The sequence below is a fragment of the Paramisgurnus dabryanus genome, chromosome 5, assembly GCF_030506205.2.
Source record: "Paramisgurnus dabryanus chromosome 5, PD_genome_1.1, whole genome shotgun sequence".
Taxonomy (NCBI): domain Eukaryota; kingdom Metazoa; phylum Chordata; class Actinopteri; order Cypriniformes; family Cobitidae; genus Paramisgurnus; species Paramisgurnus dabryanus.
The window spans coordinates 47,913,508-47,930,138 of NC_133341.1; the positions used below are offsets into that span (position 1 = coordinate 47,913,508).

Here is a 16,631-nt window from a genome sequence, read left to right on the forward strand (position 1 = left end):
TTATTTTATGAAACATTTATGAAATCTTTTCTGTCGTGGAAAGGTGATTTTTCGCTTTACACGTCCATATTTTGTCACACGCGCTGCGTCTCATTTTATTATGACACGACAAATTTTGTGATAGGCTTTTGCTCGTGCATGTAAGGGGTTGTGCTTTAAAGAAAGCGAGTGAGAAATGAATCCATGTGCAAAAAGGTGGTTTATTGTAAAATCCCAATAGGGCCAGCAAACAAATCCAGAAAGGGTAAATCCAAACAATCGTAATCCAAATAACAGGCTAAGGTTCAGGGCACGCAGCAAAGCAATCAAAATCCAAAATACAGGCGATGGTCAAACACAGGGACAGCGGCAAAACAGGATACAGATGAACAGATCACAGGCAAACAGGCTGGGCATACATAAGTAATATTCAGCCAGGAACAGGTATACAGGAAGTGCTTAAATACTAACAAACAGGAAGCGCTATGTGAAGTGTGACATGATGATATATTTCAAAATAAAAGCCGGAACAGAACAGAGTATCAAAATAAAAGTCCAAAACACAACCTGAACACATAACAAAACATTACAGTGCAGAAAGCGCACATTTAATGTTATAGCATACATTAAAATTATAACATGAAAATTGCCAAATTGTCGCCAATGGTAATAATTTATATTTAAAAAACCACCTTAGGCGGAGGTATTTTGTATATAGTAAACATGGATATTTAATATTTTTTAGCAACAGCTTGAGCATGTGTGAGACATTATTGGTTTATTTCCCTCAGCTGTCAGCCTGCTAAACGTTAAACTCTGGCAATGAACACTATACATCCCACTTAGACCACCTTAAAAAAAGCCCTGCACTGTACACACACACACACACACACACACACACACACACACACACACACACACACACACACACACACACACACACACACACACACACACACACACACACACACACACACACACACACACACACACACACACACACACACACACACACACACACACACACACACACACACACACACACACACACACACACACACGGTTTACGGGGACAATTCAATAGACGCAATGCATTACTGTACAAACTGTATATTCTATTCCCCTAACCTACCCCAGTCCCTAACCCCAACCATCACAAACACCTGTTGATACAATACAATTTAATGTTTTTAAGCCGTTCAGTTTCACACAGGAAGTTTCCCTGTAAACCTAAATAAAAATCCCCCTAACCTCTTTCAGGTTGTTTCAGACCAGCTACACTTTGGGGCAGTTTCCTATACCGGGATTAGACTAGTCCTAGACTAAAATAAATGTAGGAGCTGCCCAAACTGAAAACAACTTGCACTGACACATCTTAAAATAATCAGTGCCCTTTGTTGTGCCTCAGAATGCACACAAGGAATGTTTTTAGCAAAACATGTTTGTTAAAAGTAAAACTAGTTATATTTCCTAATTTAACTTAGGTCTAGACCTTTTTTTCAGCTCTGTGCTCTTTAAAGTGTCCCTCCACACTTATTCTGCATCGAATAGCCCTCAATTTGGATGATCTCTTGTTTCAAGGTTTCACATTTTTGCATGATGTGTAACATGATCACTAGTGTTTAAAATTGCAGTCTTTCTTGCAAAAGATAATCAAAGTTTCAAAGAACAAAGTTTAAATCATTTACTCAAATCAGAAACACATATAAATATAGTGTAAACATGTATAATTACTATATCATAGTTTTAGAAGTGTTAAATAAAATATATTTAAAAAGGTTTTTTTTACATTATAGCAAAGAAAAAAATGTACTCGTAGATCCACAAGCTTACTGTAAAACTACCCTCCCCGTCCACTGATAGAGGAAGGATACCTGGAAATGAATTTACAGTACCAGCATGAGTTGCTTCTGAGGTAGGCGTGTTCCCATAGGCATTCTTGTTTTCTTTTGTTGTGTACTGCTGTTGTCGGCTAATGAATTTATTAAGCAGTGAGTATTGGAGGAGTTTAGGACTCTGCAGGATGGGTGACTGTTGCATGTCAGGTGAAGACAGAGAAAGCTTTAGAATTCACCAAGAAATTGAGAGGCAGCTTAAAATGGACAAGAAAGATGCTTCCAGACAGCTAAAACTCTTACTTTTAGGTAAGTTTATATATTTATGGGGTTCTATATGAAACTTTATATATGTATATTTATTATTTAAATGACACTTCACGTAAAGGTTTAATACATCCGGAATTATACAGCCTCATAATTTAAAGCTAATAATTTAGATACATTTTTTATTAATGTCACACAATTAAATTTTCAGATTACACACAATATAAAAGTATTTTATGTGGCATACAATATTGATGTTTCTAATGTTTAGAAGATATATCCTGTGTGACTGTTTCTGGTTACATGCAAATATATGCAAAATATGTCCTTGGAAAGTTATTCAACATCATAATGCAGCATTACTTTTATTGTGAAACCAGGATGCAAAGTAAACATGACAGTGTATTTATCTAAACATGCAAACAGGAAAACTGTGTAAATTCCCATCATAAGATATACTGATAGATTCAAATATATAGTATCTGAATGTAGTTGCAATATATGAGGAGCTCAGAAACAATTAGATAATGATATTTCTGAATGCTCTTGGATTATACCTTCATTAAATATTTTCGCTTTAAATGCATTTAATCCTTGCCTCGGGCCATTCAGAAATATTTGTTTGTTGGCTGGATCCATTAAGAGTGATGAAAAATGCTTAAATACAAGAAAACATGTCAGATGCACTTAACAGGTTTTGCATCTGAGCTTTTAATATTTAAAAATGTATACACTAGTTTCCTTTTTAATTTTTTTATTTTATGTCTTCTGCTAGTCAGTTGCATTACTAAAAGAACAATTGAATGAGTTACAGTACTCTAGTGTTTCCTTGTTTCAAAGAAGATACCAATCTATAGCCTCCAGAAAAACTGCTGTATGTCAGACCTGTTTCAATGGATGAGTCTGCAATGTTTAAAAGATAGTGTGCCATTAAAAAGCTTGTTGCCGTATCATAGCAAAGAGTTTATTTGCTGAGACCCACTTTCAATGTCTTCAATTACTGTTTACTTACAAAAAAATATGTATGTGTATATTATTGTGCATGGGCGTCGAAGCAAAAAAAAAAAGTGAGTGCCCAAAACATTTACTGGATGGTAAATGCACATTTTCTTGTATTCTCGTGTCTTTTTTCAAAAAAAATTCCTTTTATAGCCCAAAACCTGTATTTGCCTTTTTGTGTCCATGGAGTTTAATTTATAGGGAGTCTAAAGAAAAAGTGGGTTCTTGAAAAGTGGATAGGTCTTGTCCCACCCACATTTAATGGTTTCGACGCCCATGCTATTGTGTCCATATAAGTTTTTACATTGTTTAATATTGACCCTGTCCCTAACCCTTAACTTAACCCTTACCCTACTCTTTACAGCATGTGAACACAATATGTACACTGTATCAAATTACATTGTACATATTTCTTATTAAGGTATACAGTAGTAAGAAAAGTCATCAAATTAAAACCATCTATATATTGAAAGAATTCCATAGTAACAATCAAAGAAGTCTATATAAATGCATTAGCAAAATAAAAAATAAAAATTAATCTAGCAAATGCACAGAATGAACTGGGCAAAGGTTTTGGGACACTTATTCTTTGAAAGTAATTTGTTTACACTTTTAAAAATGTTTGACTTACTAAAACTACACTGTAAAAAATGTGTTGCTGCCTTAATTTTTTTAGTTGAATAAATTAACAACTTATAAAATAAAGTTGACAGGCGTGTTCGAGTTCATGCGGTGCTGCATGAAGCCGAACACACCTGACTTCTTTCAACGATATTTTATAAGTTATAACCACTAATCTCTAGTCAAGATAAATAATAGTGAGTTAAAATTACTTGTAAATCTGAGTTGATTCAACTAAAAATATGAAGGCAGCAAAGAATTTTTTTGGCATTTTATCAACCATCTTCTTAAGATTCTTAAGTCCAAGTAATGGCTTCAAAACTCTATATTTAAATAAAATTGTAGTTTTCAAATTAAACAAATTAATTTGTTCACACCATTGTAGTTTTAACTCCAAAATGACTTTCAAAATTTTAACATACACTTTCAGATTACAAAATTTAAGATTATGAGAAACAAGTCAAGCGAGCCCTTAACATTTGACCAGTAGTGCACATGATTTAATTTATTGTATCTGACTGTTTAGTTTACTTTTAACATTTTATATTTATATTTGCAGCTTAACTGGTTTCATATCATAAAATCATAAACAAATTATTCATATCATTTGATCACACGCAGAAGCAAATATTCAAAGTAGTGAACATTCAAACCCAATGAAGACACCTGGGGCCTCATTTATCAACAGTGCGTAGAAAATGTTCTATATTTGTACCTACGAATGAAATTTAGAATGTGTCTAAGTACAAAAAAATCGGGATTTATCAAACGTGCGCACGGGGTTCGTACGCACATCAGTAAGTAATCCTTGATGATAAATCCCACTTGTTCTTATGCTGCGTTCCAGGCAACCTGTAACCCGTAACTCACGACTTCAAAACCACGACTCACGACTTTGAACTGGGAGTACATCGATCTAGTACGAGTTCACGGGTGGGAAGTCACGGGTTTGACTGCCGTTCCAGTGCACTTTCACCGCTAGAAGGTTGTAAAAACACGAGTTACAGGCTGCCTGGAACGCATAGGGTCGTGAGTCGTGGTTTTTGAAGTCGTAACTCACGGGTTTAAAAACCTGCCTGGAACGCACCAACCATGTTCGTGCACGTTCATGGTCATTTGCATTCCGAAACGCCTCCAATGAACCATATATGGTGACAACACCTCCCGTTATAAGTCACGTGGTTGTGCTTTTTCCCTTATCGCAATAATGGCAAAGAGAGCGAAAAAGAGGAACTTTACAGACACAGAAATTGAGTTACTGGTGGATGAGGTTAATAACACATCTGTTTGGTTCACTTAGTACGGGAGGAATGACTAACAAAAGAAAACAAATCTGCATGGGAACATGTTACCAGTGAGTTTAATTCGTTGGGTATGAGAACACTTCTAGAAATAAAAAAGTGGTTTGAAATTAAATTATCAGCCAAAAAAAAAACGCGTCACAGCACACCGACGTGAAATCTGTAGGAGGACAGACAATGACAGAACTGGACAGCGTCATAACCAGCATCATCGGCGCGATCTCTGAAAACGCGCTCCCGGCGGAATGGATGATTTGCCAAGTCTTCCAATAATGCAAGATAAGCCACTGTGTCAAGCATTTGACGGAGCTTTCTTACATAGGGTTAGACACTTATTTCATTAATTAACTTCAATACTGTTTTGCAGTTACTTTATTAACAGTAATCATTTTTAACACCTGGGGGTGGATAATAAATAGACAAAGTGTTCTTTTAACACTGGGGATGGACGGTCCTGTGTAGTATCGCTATTATACCACTAGATGCTCTGCGTACGCATACTCCGAGGTGTGCGTATATTTACACACATTTCTACGTATAAGTGCAATTTGATAAATTCCACACTTTGCGTAAAACTGTTCCTACGCACACTTTACGCACACTTCTGTGCGTACGAACGCTTGATAAATGAGGCCCCTGGACTTTCCCTTACGAAAATTAACCATGGTTTACTACAGTTAAAACCAAAAAACCATGGTTACTGTAGTAAAACCATAGTAACTACAAAATAACCATGGTTTTGACAATCATGGTTTTCAAAAACCATAGTTAAACCATAGTTAGTGTAGTAAAACCATGGTTTTGCTGATAGTAATCAATACACCAAAAAACCATGGTTACTACGCTTTTACCACAATATAACCATGGTTAATTTTCGTAAGGGTTATGTAACAGTGGTGTGAAAAAGTGTTGGCCCCCTTCCTGATTTTTTTTGAATGTTTGTCACACTTTATTGTTTCAAATCATAAAACAAATTTAAATATCAATCAAAGATAACACAATTAAACACAACATGTCGAGTTCAGTTTCTTTAGCCACACCCAGGCCTGATTACTGTCACACCTGTTCACAATCAAGAATTCACTTAAATAGGACCTGCCTGACAAAGTGAAGTAGACCAATAGATCCTCAAAAGCTACACATAATGTTTAGATTCATTCACAATTCAGGTGGTAAAAAAATGAAAATAATTGAGATCTATCAGTTTTTGGAAAGGTTATAAAGATATTCCTGGCTTTGAGACTCAGGGGCGGAGTGGCAATCGGGAAAGTCGGGACTTTTCCCGGTGGGCCGGTAGTGTTTTAAGGTCGCGAAGGCGGGTCTGATAATAGCCGTGCTTTCAGTCTTTAGTCGTGCACTCCGGCCACACCAAAACCTATTTATCATATATTTAATATGCTTCAGCGCTCAAAATGTATCTGGCCGCACCGCTCTCTCTATCAACCCCGTCTCCCCTGGAGTTCTATCAGCCAATCAAAAAATAAAGAAAGAGGCTACACAATAGCCAATCAGAAAATAGGACTGTTGTATCTGGGTAAGATTTAACGCAACAACCAATAAAAAGCATAGCCTCGCACACCATAGAGGAATGGAGCTTCGAGCATCACTTTGAGCAGCAAAGAGTAGCCTAAGTCTGATCTCCTGTTTTAATGTTACAACAAATGCACAACTTTGACACAAACAATGACAACTTGACTGCTGTTAGAGAATGTTTCCCAGATAATCAGCATCAGTTTTTCACGAGTGTATGTAACTTAGCCAACAGTTTACAGCCTGTTGACTGACAACACCTGCTCAGAACATGTAAGTTGCGTTATATTTTCGTTATCACACGATGACTGACATTTTGTCACATAAAACATCTCTCTCCAAACAGGCTTAATAATTTTATAAGCAACTGCTTTGCAACCATAGTAAGCTTAATCTTACCTAAAACTAGGGAACTGTTGTTGACTTTAAGATCTTTTAAATAATAGTTATTACACTTGGTATTTCATGTTGTTGTGCAGTCATTTTATTGTAATTTTAGATTTCAGCATTTGCTTATTTTTTTTGACCATGGAGGGCTGGTGGTCTATGAAATTTCCCGGTAGATTTTTGGGTCCCACTCCGCCCCTGTTGAGACTCCAGTGAACCACAGTGAGAAACATTATTCACAAATGGTGAACCTTCCCAGGAGTGGCTGTCTGACCAAAATTACCCCAGAGCGAAGCGACAACTCATCCAAGAGGTCACAAAAGACCCCACAACAACATCCAAAGAACACTCATAGAAGGTTGGTGTTCATGACTCCACCATAAGAAAGAGACTGAGCAAAAATGGCCTGCAAGGCAGAGTTCCAAGATGAAAACCGCTGCTAAACAAAAAGAACATAAAGGTTTGTCTCAGTTTTGCCAGAAAACATCTTGATGATCTCCAAGACTTTTGGGAACATACTCTGTGGACTGATGAGACAAAAGGATCTTTTGGAAGGTGTGTGTCCCATTAGGTTTTCCATAAAAATAAAACCGCATTTTAGAAAAAGAACATCATGCCAACAGTAAAATATGGTGGTGGTTGTGTGATGTTCTGGGGCTGTTTTGCTGCTTCAGTACTGGAAGACTTGCTGTGATAAATGGAACCATGAATTCTGCTGTCTACCGACTTTGGAGTGGCCTAGTCAAAGTACTAACCTCAATCTTATAAAAAAGGTGGTCCATGCTCAAAAACCCTCTAATGTGGCACAATTACAACAATTCTGCAAATATGAGTGAGCCAAAATTCCTCCACAGCATTGTAACAGACTCATTGCAAGTTATTGCAAATGCTTGATTGCAGTTGTTGCTGCAAAGGGTGGCCCAACCAGTTATTAGGTTTGGGAGGCCAGCACTTTTTCACACAGGGCCATGACCAAAACCTTTGTGGCAAACATACAAAAAAATAAGGAAGAGAGGCAACACTTTTTCCCACCACTGTAACATCTCTAGTCTCTCGTCTTTCACACACAATGCAACTTTATTCAACTTTTATTTAGTTTTACCGGGGTATTAGTCATTTTTGAGGTATTTTAGGTAGATAAAATACCAAGTTTTACACTAGATGCCTTCAAATCTGTTACCTTTACCTATGACATGTAAAAGTGATAGTTCTCCAAAAAATGAAGTCACTCTTAAAGGAACACGCCCACATTTTGGGAATTTAGCTTATTCACCATATCCCCCAGAGTTAGATAAGTCTGTTCATACCTTTCTCATCTCTGTGAGTGCTGTAACTCTGTCTGACGCAGCCCCCGCTAGCTTAGCTTAGCACAAAGACTGGAAGTGAATGGCTCCAGCTAGCAAAACTGCTCCCAATAAGTGACAAAATAACACAAACATTTTCTTATTTATGTGTTGTGATTTGTAAGCCCCCTAGTGAGGAGCACAGAGTTCGGTCAGAGTTGTGCAAATCACTTCGCCCAAGTAGCAGTGCTCGCTTCTGAGAATATAGTTCACAGTATGTATAAAATATGACTGTGTCTCATATGACCTTGTTATTTGTACACGGTGTGACTTTTTTTTCCAATTCCAATGCAGATCCTTAAGAAAAGCATCCTTCACTTCCATAAATTTGGAATTGCTGTTTTGGAAATGTATGTTTTACCTGGCAGTTCATACTGCTTAAATTTTTGCATAATTTCTTTAAATGCTGTTTTTCCACTATATTGAATGGCTTTGCAATTTATTGCGTTACACTGTCAGTTAAGGAGTGCCCTGATACTTTCTCGTTTATACAGACGCTGCAGCTCTCCCTTGTGTTTTTTAGAGAGGTGTGCAATCATTGTGGTGATCTGAAATGATTGTGATGAGGTCAAACAATCGCGATGAGATGATTATTTAATCATTGTGACAGCTCTATTCACAGCCTAAATTTTCCACAGGCACAGGGGAAAGTGGGAAGAGCACCTTCATCAAGCAAATGAGAATCATTCATGGCAAAGGCTACACAGACGACGACAAAAGGGCCTATGCTAAACTGGTGTTCCAGAATGTTTTTACTGCCATTCAAAACCTGATCCAAGCAATGGAGAACCTAAAAATCCCTTTTGCTGATGCCAAGAATACAGTAAGCTGAAGGAATTTGGAGATTTTTAAAGATTGATTTTAATCACTTCCCTGATAAGAAAAGAGCTTGTTGATTAATAAAGGTTTGCAGATTAAATTAGTTAAGCAGTCTGGTATGTGCACCATCATACCAGCATTCAATGCTTCACTGTCAGACAAAATGGTCAAAAAATAGTTCCCAGCTGTCACTGGGGCAGTACCCTTTCAAAAAGTACCCGTATGCACCTAAAAAGTTCATATTAGTACCTCAAAGGTACATACTGGTACCAAATGTATAGACATATGTATCTAAATGGTACACATTAGGGCCTTTCGGGTAATAATTTACCAGAACGATTTCCCGAGAACTAAATATTCTTCAGTACCATTTTCTCGGTTGCATTTACACCGCTAGTTGGGACTTTAAGGTGACTAAGTGACGTACCATGGCTGATCTGAAATCACGAATTGATGGGCGAAACAGAAAACATCCAGACAGCAATCTGGCCCAAACAATAAGCTTCTGTCTGAATAATACACATTTACAAATACATACAGTCGCCAAATCGTCATGTAAATGGTCACGACAGCAAAAGGGAAACACTACACGCAGTACTGGATTAGTGACAAATGTGCATCAGAAGGACTCGATGCAAACAAGTTGTTAAAGACAAAATTTTTCAGTTGTTTGTGAAATGTAAATAATCTGTATGTGGTATATTTTACACAAGACTCTAAGAATTAGACTCTAATGGAGCATTTGGCGAAGGCATGAAATATACCACCCCATAAATAACACGCTGCATGAATAAAGAGACCACGGACCTCAGGAATTATGTTCTCCATGATTTCTGTCACTTCTGAGCAGGTTTGTGCTGTTTACTACAGTATGGTACTTTGGCACTGTTTGGTTGAGCTGGTGTTGCAGGGACTGTTACGCTGGATTTCCACCGACTGCGGAGCGGCTGCGGAGTCCATCGGTTTCCATTCAAGTCAATGTGTGTATTTCCACTGACTGCGTTCCGAATCCGTCACAGCTCCGGCCATCCGCAGCCCTCTGGAACAAATACGCAGAGCTTCTATTTTTGTTGGATGCCGGACACCTTCGCAGGGCGGAGTCATGACTATATTGCGTGATCATACCTGAATTCGCGACATCTCGTGTCATGATCTGGGCTGGTCCAGCAAAACGGCATAATTTGACATCATAATGGGTGGAGACAGAACTAGATATTGCGCGATCATCACGTGAATTTGCGAGCCCTCATGGGTCCTCGTCACTTCAGCACGCAGTCACTCTGCAACAAATACGTAACTGGTGGGTATTGGTGGAAGGTGGAGTGCGGAGCCGTAACGCAGCGGGACAATCTGCAGCCGCTCCGCAGTTGGTGGAAATCCAGCGTTACATGTGCAGTCAACATTGTTGAGGGTTTTATGCTTAGTATTTTCCTGTTGTTGACTGGCCTAAGCCAGTGGTTCTCAAATTGGGGGCCGGGACCCCCAGGGGGGCCGCGAGATGGTGCCAGGGGGCCCCAGTTTTATGACATTTTATAAAATACATTAATTTACCATGAATTCTGTGTAATTAAACCTGAAAAATAGGCTACTAACCAACAACACTACGTTGTATAACTTAATATGTTTTGTTTAATAAAATATTTACATTTTAGAACCGTTTTTTTTCATAAATTTTCTTTGGGGGGGGCGTACAAAAGGGGGGTCGCACGCGGAAAAAGTTTGAGAACCACTGCCCTAAGCTATGCCCATTTTTTGATGCGCCGTTATTCAATGTTTTTACGTCCTGCTGTAATGTTTTTTCATCTGATCTTTTGTCCCCTCTACCTTTCAACACAAACCGACGCCCCTGATAATACAGATATGTGCCGTTAGAAATGTAGGCCTAATAAAACTCTTGATAGATTACCTTTGATAGAACAATATTAACTTTTTTTAATTACGCTCAGATGGATATCACACATGTGAATGCCATGATCGGAGATGTGTTTTTTTTCTGTTGTTGGTGTGTTAGCGTGTGTTACGTTATGCGATTTAAATAGCAAAAAGGAAGGCTATGATATTAAATCAACTCCAACTGTCGTGCAGTGTTATATATCATCGACGCTAAGACCATGTTTGTTATGTTTATGTATGTTTATGTCTTATAATATGTACATAGAGTAAGTATTTAAAAGAATATCGGTGCTAGTATTTTGTATGACATGCTTTTGGCCAATAAACATACACTTAGGGCACGAATAGTTCACGTTGTTCTGGTTAGACCCTACCCTGGAGTAGGAGCTAATTTAGACCTTGAAAAAAGGCAGTACCAGTACTAAAATCAACCTAGTTCCTGTGGTCTCAACACTCCACAAAGTGGGCAGTCCCACAAATAGTTTGGGTACTATGAAAAGGTTCCCGTGGTGCGAAAGGCACTATTAGGACCTTTTAAAGGGTCCTGCCCCAGTGACAGCTTGGGACCTGTATTGAGCATTTTCTTCTGACAGTGTTTAACAATTAACAGGGTTTTAAAATATATCAACTTTACTGAAAAATAATAGAAACTAGTGCTGCACAAAAAATCTCATGCAATTGTCATGACCATCTCGTCAGTAAATCCGGTTTGTCCGATTGTGTGTGAAGTGAACTATGATTTTGTGTAGTAAATGCTGCTCCATCTGAAAACGGGTGATGGCGATTAACCACTAATCAAGAAACCGGCTTTACTGACAAGGTGCACATGTCAATCGCATGCGATTTATTGCGCAGCCCTAACTGAAACTCATATTGTGAAATTGTGTGTGTTTGTGTGATATGATGTAGGTGTATGCAGCAATGCTTAAGAGAGCAACAGCAAGCGCAATGGAGTCAATTAATTCTGAATATGCTGAAGCCATAAAGAGCATGTGGAGAGACTTTGGCCTGCAGAAATGCTACGAACGTCGGAGAGAGTTCCAACTTTCAGACTCCGCCAAATAGTGAGAGCAGTGCATATTTACACATCCCTACTTACAATAAGAAAACGACAATGTTCCATTTGAGCACTGCGGTAAACAATAGAGCATTCTTTATTTGGGCAGATGAAGGAAGTTAAAGTAGCCTATATATAGTTATGTGGGCAGTTTTTAAATAATATTGCACCCTACTATGGTGGTTTAAAGGTCCCATAACACATACTGTTTCTGTTAATCTCATGTTAATCTTGCGTATAGAGTAGTATTGCTTTCTTCATATCTCACATGGAGTCTTTAGTTTTATCAGATTTATAAATCCCCAAGTTCCTGGGGGCATCTGGTGACGTTGATTTCGTGCCAGCTCTTGGTAGGTGTGTGTGCGCCATTTCGGGTGAAGTGCCCATATAAGGACTTCCACTGTACTTCCAGCACTAACTGCCCATAAAAAAAACAAAGCAAGATTGTTACGTACGAATCTCACATGTTAAAAATAACTTTCCAAAACCCTAGCAAAGTGCATATGGCACAGAAATTCTCCATCATTCATCTAAATGCTTTTTTGAAAATGCCTATGTTAAGCATGAAGAATCCAGCTCTTTAGAGTGTTAACAAGTCAGTAATAAGAATTCGTGCTTTAGACCCCCCCCCCTAAACTTATATTTCTTCCTGGTTTTCTAGTTACCTGGATGACATTGACAGAATCTCTTCAGCATTTTATTTACCCAGTCTGCAGGATATCCTCCGAGTCCGAATACCAACCACAGGCATCATCGAGTATGTCTTTGACCTCAAGACAGTCATATTCAGGTGAATGTTAATTGGTAGTTTGAAGATGTGCTATTATTCCATTCTGTATTGCTAAACCACTTCTTTTAATCCAGAATGGTTGATGTTGGAGGCCAAAAGTCAGAGAGAAGAAAGTGGATCCATTGTTTTGAAAATGTTACTTCCATTATCTATCTGGTGGCTCTGAGCGAATTCGATCAGGTCTTATATGAGTGTGAGAATGAGGTTAGCAATGTTTACATCATGGCAGATTATTGTAATTGATAAACTGCATTTACGATACTAAATTCTGCTCTATTACCACAGAACCGGATGGAAGAAAGTAAGGCGCTATTTAAAACCATCATCTCCTACCCCTGGTTTCATCAGTCCTCTATCATACTCTTTCTTAATAAGACGGACCTCCTGAAGGAGAAAATCGCAACTTCGCACCTTGAAGATTATTTTCCAGAATATCAAGGTTGGGGAATAATTATAAACATACAACAGTGCAATGTTGGGGAAGCTTCTTAAAAACTTGTCAAGCTACAAATAAAACAATAGTATATACTAGGGTTGCACCCATATATCGGCCTATAATTGATATCGGAAGATAAAATAAATTTTTCCCACTAATGGGTATCGGCAGATTGGGTAACACTTTACTTGAAGGGGTGTTCATAAGACTGCCATGACACCTTCATAATCATGACATGACACGTGTCATGAACATGAAGGAGATTTTAAGACAACAGTCATTAAGTGTCATTTTTTCAATAATATAATTTTTAATGCAAAGATGCACTGTAAAAATTTGCTGTTATTATACAGCTGGTTGCCAGTAACTTACTGTAGAAGATATTGACTGAAAATGTTTCATGTTCATTTAACTTTGAACAAACTGTTGCCAGTAAATAACATATATGTAAAATCTATAGTAATTTACTGTCAGTGGCCAGTAATACCCAGTAATATTGTAATTTCTACAGATTTTTTTTACAGTGTGACATTGGTCTCTGTTAGGAATGTCTATGTTAGGACAACTTGACATAAACCAATACATCATAACTTGTCATAAATCTGTAATAAACATGACATAGCAGAATAATTATCAAACTTAAGAAACTACTTAGCTTTATGGGTAACAATTACATTAAACTGTCATTTAAATGTCATTAAGTTTTAATACTATGATAAGAATTATTTTAAATACCTTAACAAAATGCAACAGACACGTCAAAATATTAAATTTAACTTTATATATGTAAATAATACATAAACTGACACATTTTCTGACAAAACGAACAAAACATTTAATTAATTTAATGTAATTAACTGTTTTTCTGTTGATATAGACCTAACACTGCATGGCTTAACCCATCATTGTACTGTTTTTATTTAATTTTAGGTGAATCGGTCTTCAAATGCAATAAAATATTATTTTATCAATTTTAATTATTATTATTATTATTGGATGATTGATTTTATTTCTTTAACACATGGAGGAAACTTTACGAACTGAAGAATATTCATGAGTCTGTTATTAAACTATTTGACAGAGTATTAACACTTAATGCTTTTCTTTATTGGTAGATATCATTCTAAGTAGGCGAATCAAAATATCGGTATCGGCACAGAAATTTTGCACCGTGCACCCCCTATGAATACTTCTTATAAAAGTTTAAAAACATATAAAAAGTATAAACTAACTACATGGTAAATATATTAATATTTTCTCATCAAAGTTTGTATACATTTAATGATTTGGCAGAAAAGTGGCAGTATGATTTGGTGCGACTGAAACATTATTTTGAAAACACCTTAACTACTGTTACCGTTATTTTAAACTAGTTATTATGAGTAGATTTAGTTACTCCTCATCACTGTTACAGTAGTATTCTCTCATTAGACTTAAGTGATGATAGAATCTGTTATCTGCTTTTTCTGCAGGTCCTAAAAATGATGCAGATGCAGCGATGAACTTCATCCTGGAAATGTATAATCAACAGAACGCAGACGCGCAAAAACGCATCTATGCACACTTTACTTGCGCAACCGACACAGAGAATATAAAACGTGTGTTTAGATCAGTAAAGGACACCATTCTACAAAACAACCTTGGGGATTTTAGCTTGCGTTAGGTCAGACATACTGCCTTTATACTTTTCATCTCTGAGTCTGTAAAAATGGCTCAACAAGCCATTTCTGAGTCATACATGTCTGTGGATTCTGGTAATTTGGCATGTGTCCTATAATTTAAATTATAAATTTTTTGTTATGTTTGTTTGCTGGAACTGATTTTCTGATTGGGGATTTTTATCTTGAGAGTATTTTTAATACCTTTTAAAACATACTAAACTAGATATATCAAGAAGTAGATAATAAATGAAAGATAATAAATGGGTTGGATAATAAATGAAACCTGTGGTAATAAGGGGGCTTCACGTCAGGGTCATCCACTCAATCGTATTATTTTAAACAATTGTTGTCCACATGTAGCCATATTTGATTATCACACAATACTCAATGTGACTAAACACTAAACAGATATACAATACTGTGTAAAAGTCTTAGGCCACCATGCTACCATTTGGTTGTTTTTGCAATTGTATAGTGATATATAATTGTCTCTTTATTAGAATACAACCAGAAAATACAGGAAATGTGTATGTAGTGTTAAAAACAGCATACAAGTATAAGCTGAAGTGTCAAGTATTTAGGGTAAACTTCTTTTCCACTTGACAATAGCAGGCAGCTGCAGGATCTCTTAAACCTTAATGAAATTAAATCTATTATTAATTTCTAATTCTAATTGAATGACTTCAGGTCTCCTCAAAAAAACTCAAGGGGCCCTATCTTGGGCGCTGTTGCTATTTTCCCGGCGTGAGAAATAACTCTTGCGCCGGGCGCAAATCAATAAGGGGTTGGTCTGAAGTAGGTTAATTATTCATAGGTGTGGTTTGGGCGTAACGTCAAATAAACCAATCAGAACGCTAGCCAACATTCCCTTTAAACGCAAGGGCGCAAGTTCCATGGCGGGTTGCTATTATTATGACGGATTTACCAGGCGCACGCCAGGAGCGGTTCACAGCCGAGGAGACCGACGTCCTTGTACGGGGGAAACCCACGCTTGCCAGCATAAATCGGGCACGCCGTGTAACGGGAGGTGGATCTGCCTCTATGACCTGACGCCAGCAGAGGACATCGCTGCGTCCACCCTCACCGCTGAAAGGGTTTGGGGGCTTTGAAATCGGACCCAAGAAACGCAAGCAAGGTCCAACCCCAAAGTACTCTTACAAATCAAGTTCATATACATTAAGGTTTCTTATGAAAACATTTTAATTATTATTTACATAAAATAAACGTAATACAGCCACACAACAAAGTTATGAAAATATTTTAATCGTTATTTGCATGAGAATAAATAAAAACTATCACCACAATGCTCACCACTATGATTCCCCTTATCTCGTGTATTAATATTTTTAAGTGTAACAATTTATGATTTGCAAAAATAACTGTTGCATCTGTGTAGATTAGATAAGCAAAGTGTATGCGCGTTGTGCACCCTATACATTACGGTCAAGCATGCGCCCTTAAAATAGCATAATGAACAACGCGCAACGCGCCACTGACTTTAAACTTTTTTTTCTGGTCAGTGGCGCAATTGTTTTTTGAAACTGCAAAATAGCATCAGGGATGGTTTGCGCCGGAACACGCCTCTTTTTTTGCGCTGAACCACCCAGGGAGCGCAAGTTCATTCCCTAGTTTGCCGACGTGCTTCTGTGACGGGAAAAACCCGCTGTGCGCCGGGGCAAAATACGAATGATACATGCGTCACGGACAAAGTCA

The 16,631-nt window shown here is 37.6% G+C and overlaps 1 protein-coding gene across 1 annotated transcript; it reads left to right on the forward strand.

Annotated features, from left to right (window-relative positions):
- Nucleotides 1–1,713: 1,713 nt before the first annotated feature.
- Nucleotides 1,714–15,620, forward strand: LOC135774436 (guanine nucleotide-binding protein subunit alpha-14-like). The gene is made up of 7 exons (XM_065284538.2): nucleotides 1,714–2,123; nucleotides 8,901–9,085; nucleotides 11,884–12,038; nucleotides 12,693–12,821; nucleotides 12,896–13,025; nucleotides 13,107–13,260; nucleotides 14,730–15,620. The coding sequence occupies exons 1-7, from the start codon at nucleotides 1,955–1,957 to the stop codon at nucleotides 14,918–14,920; spliced, it is 1,113 nt and encodes a 370-aa protein (XP_065140610.1). The 5' UTR covers nucleotides 1,714–1,954; the 3' UTR covers nucleotides 14,921–15,620.
- The last annotated feature ends 1,011 nt before the right edge of the window (nucleotides 15,621–16,631 follow it).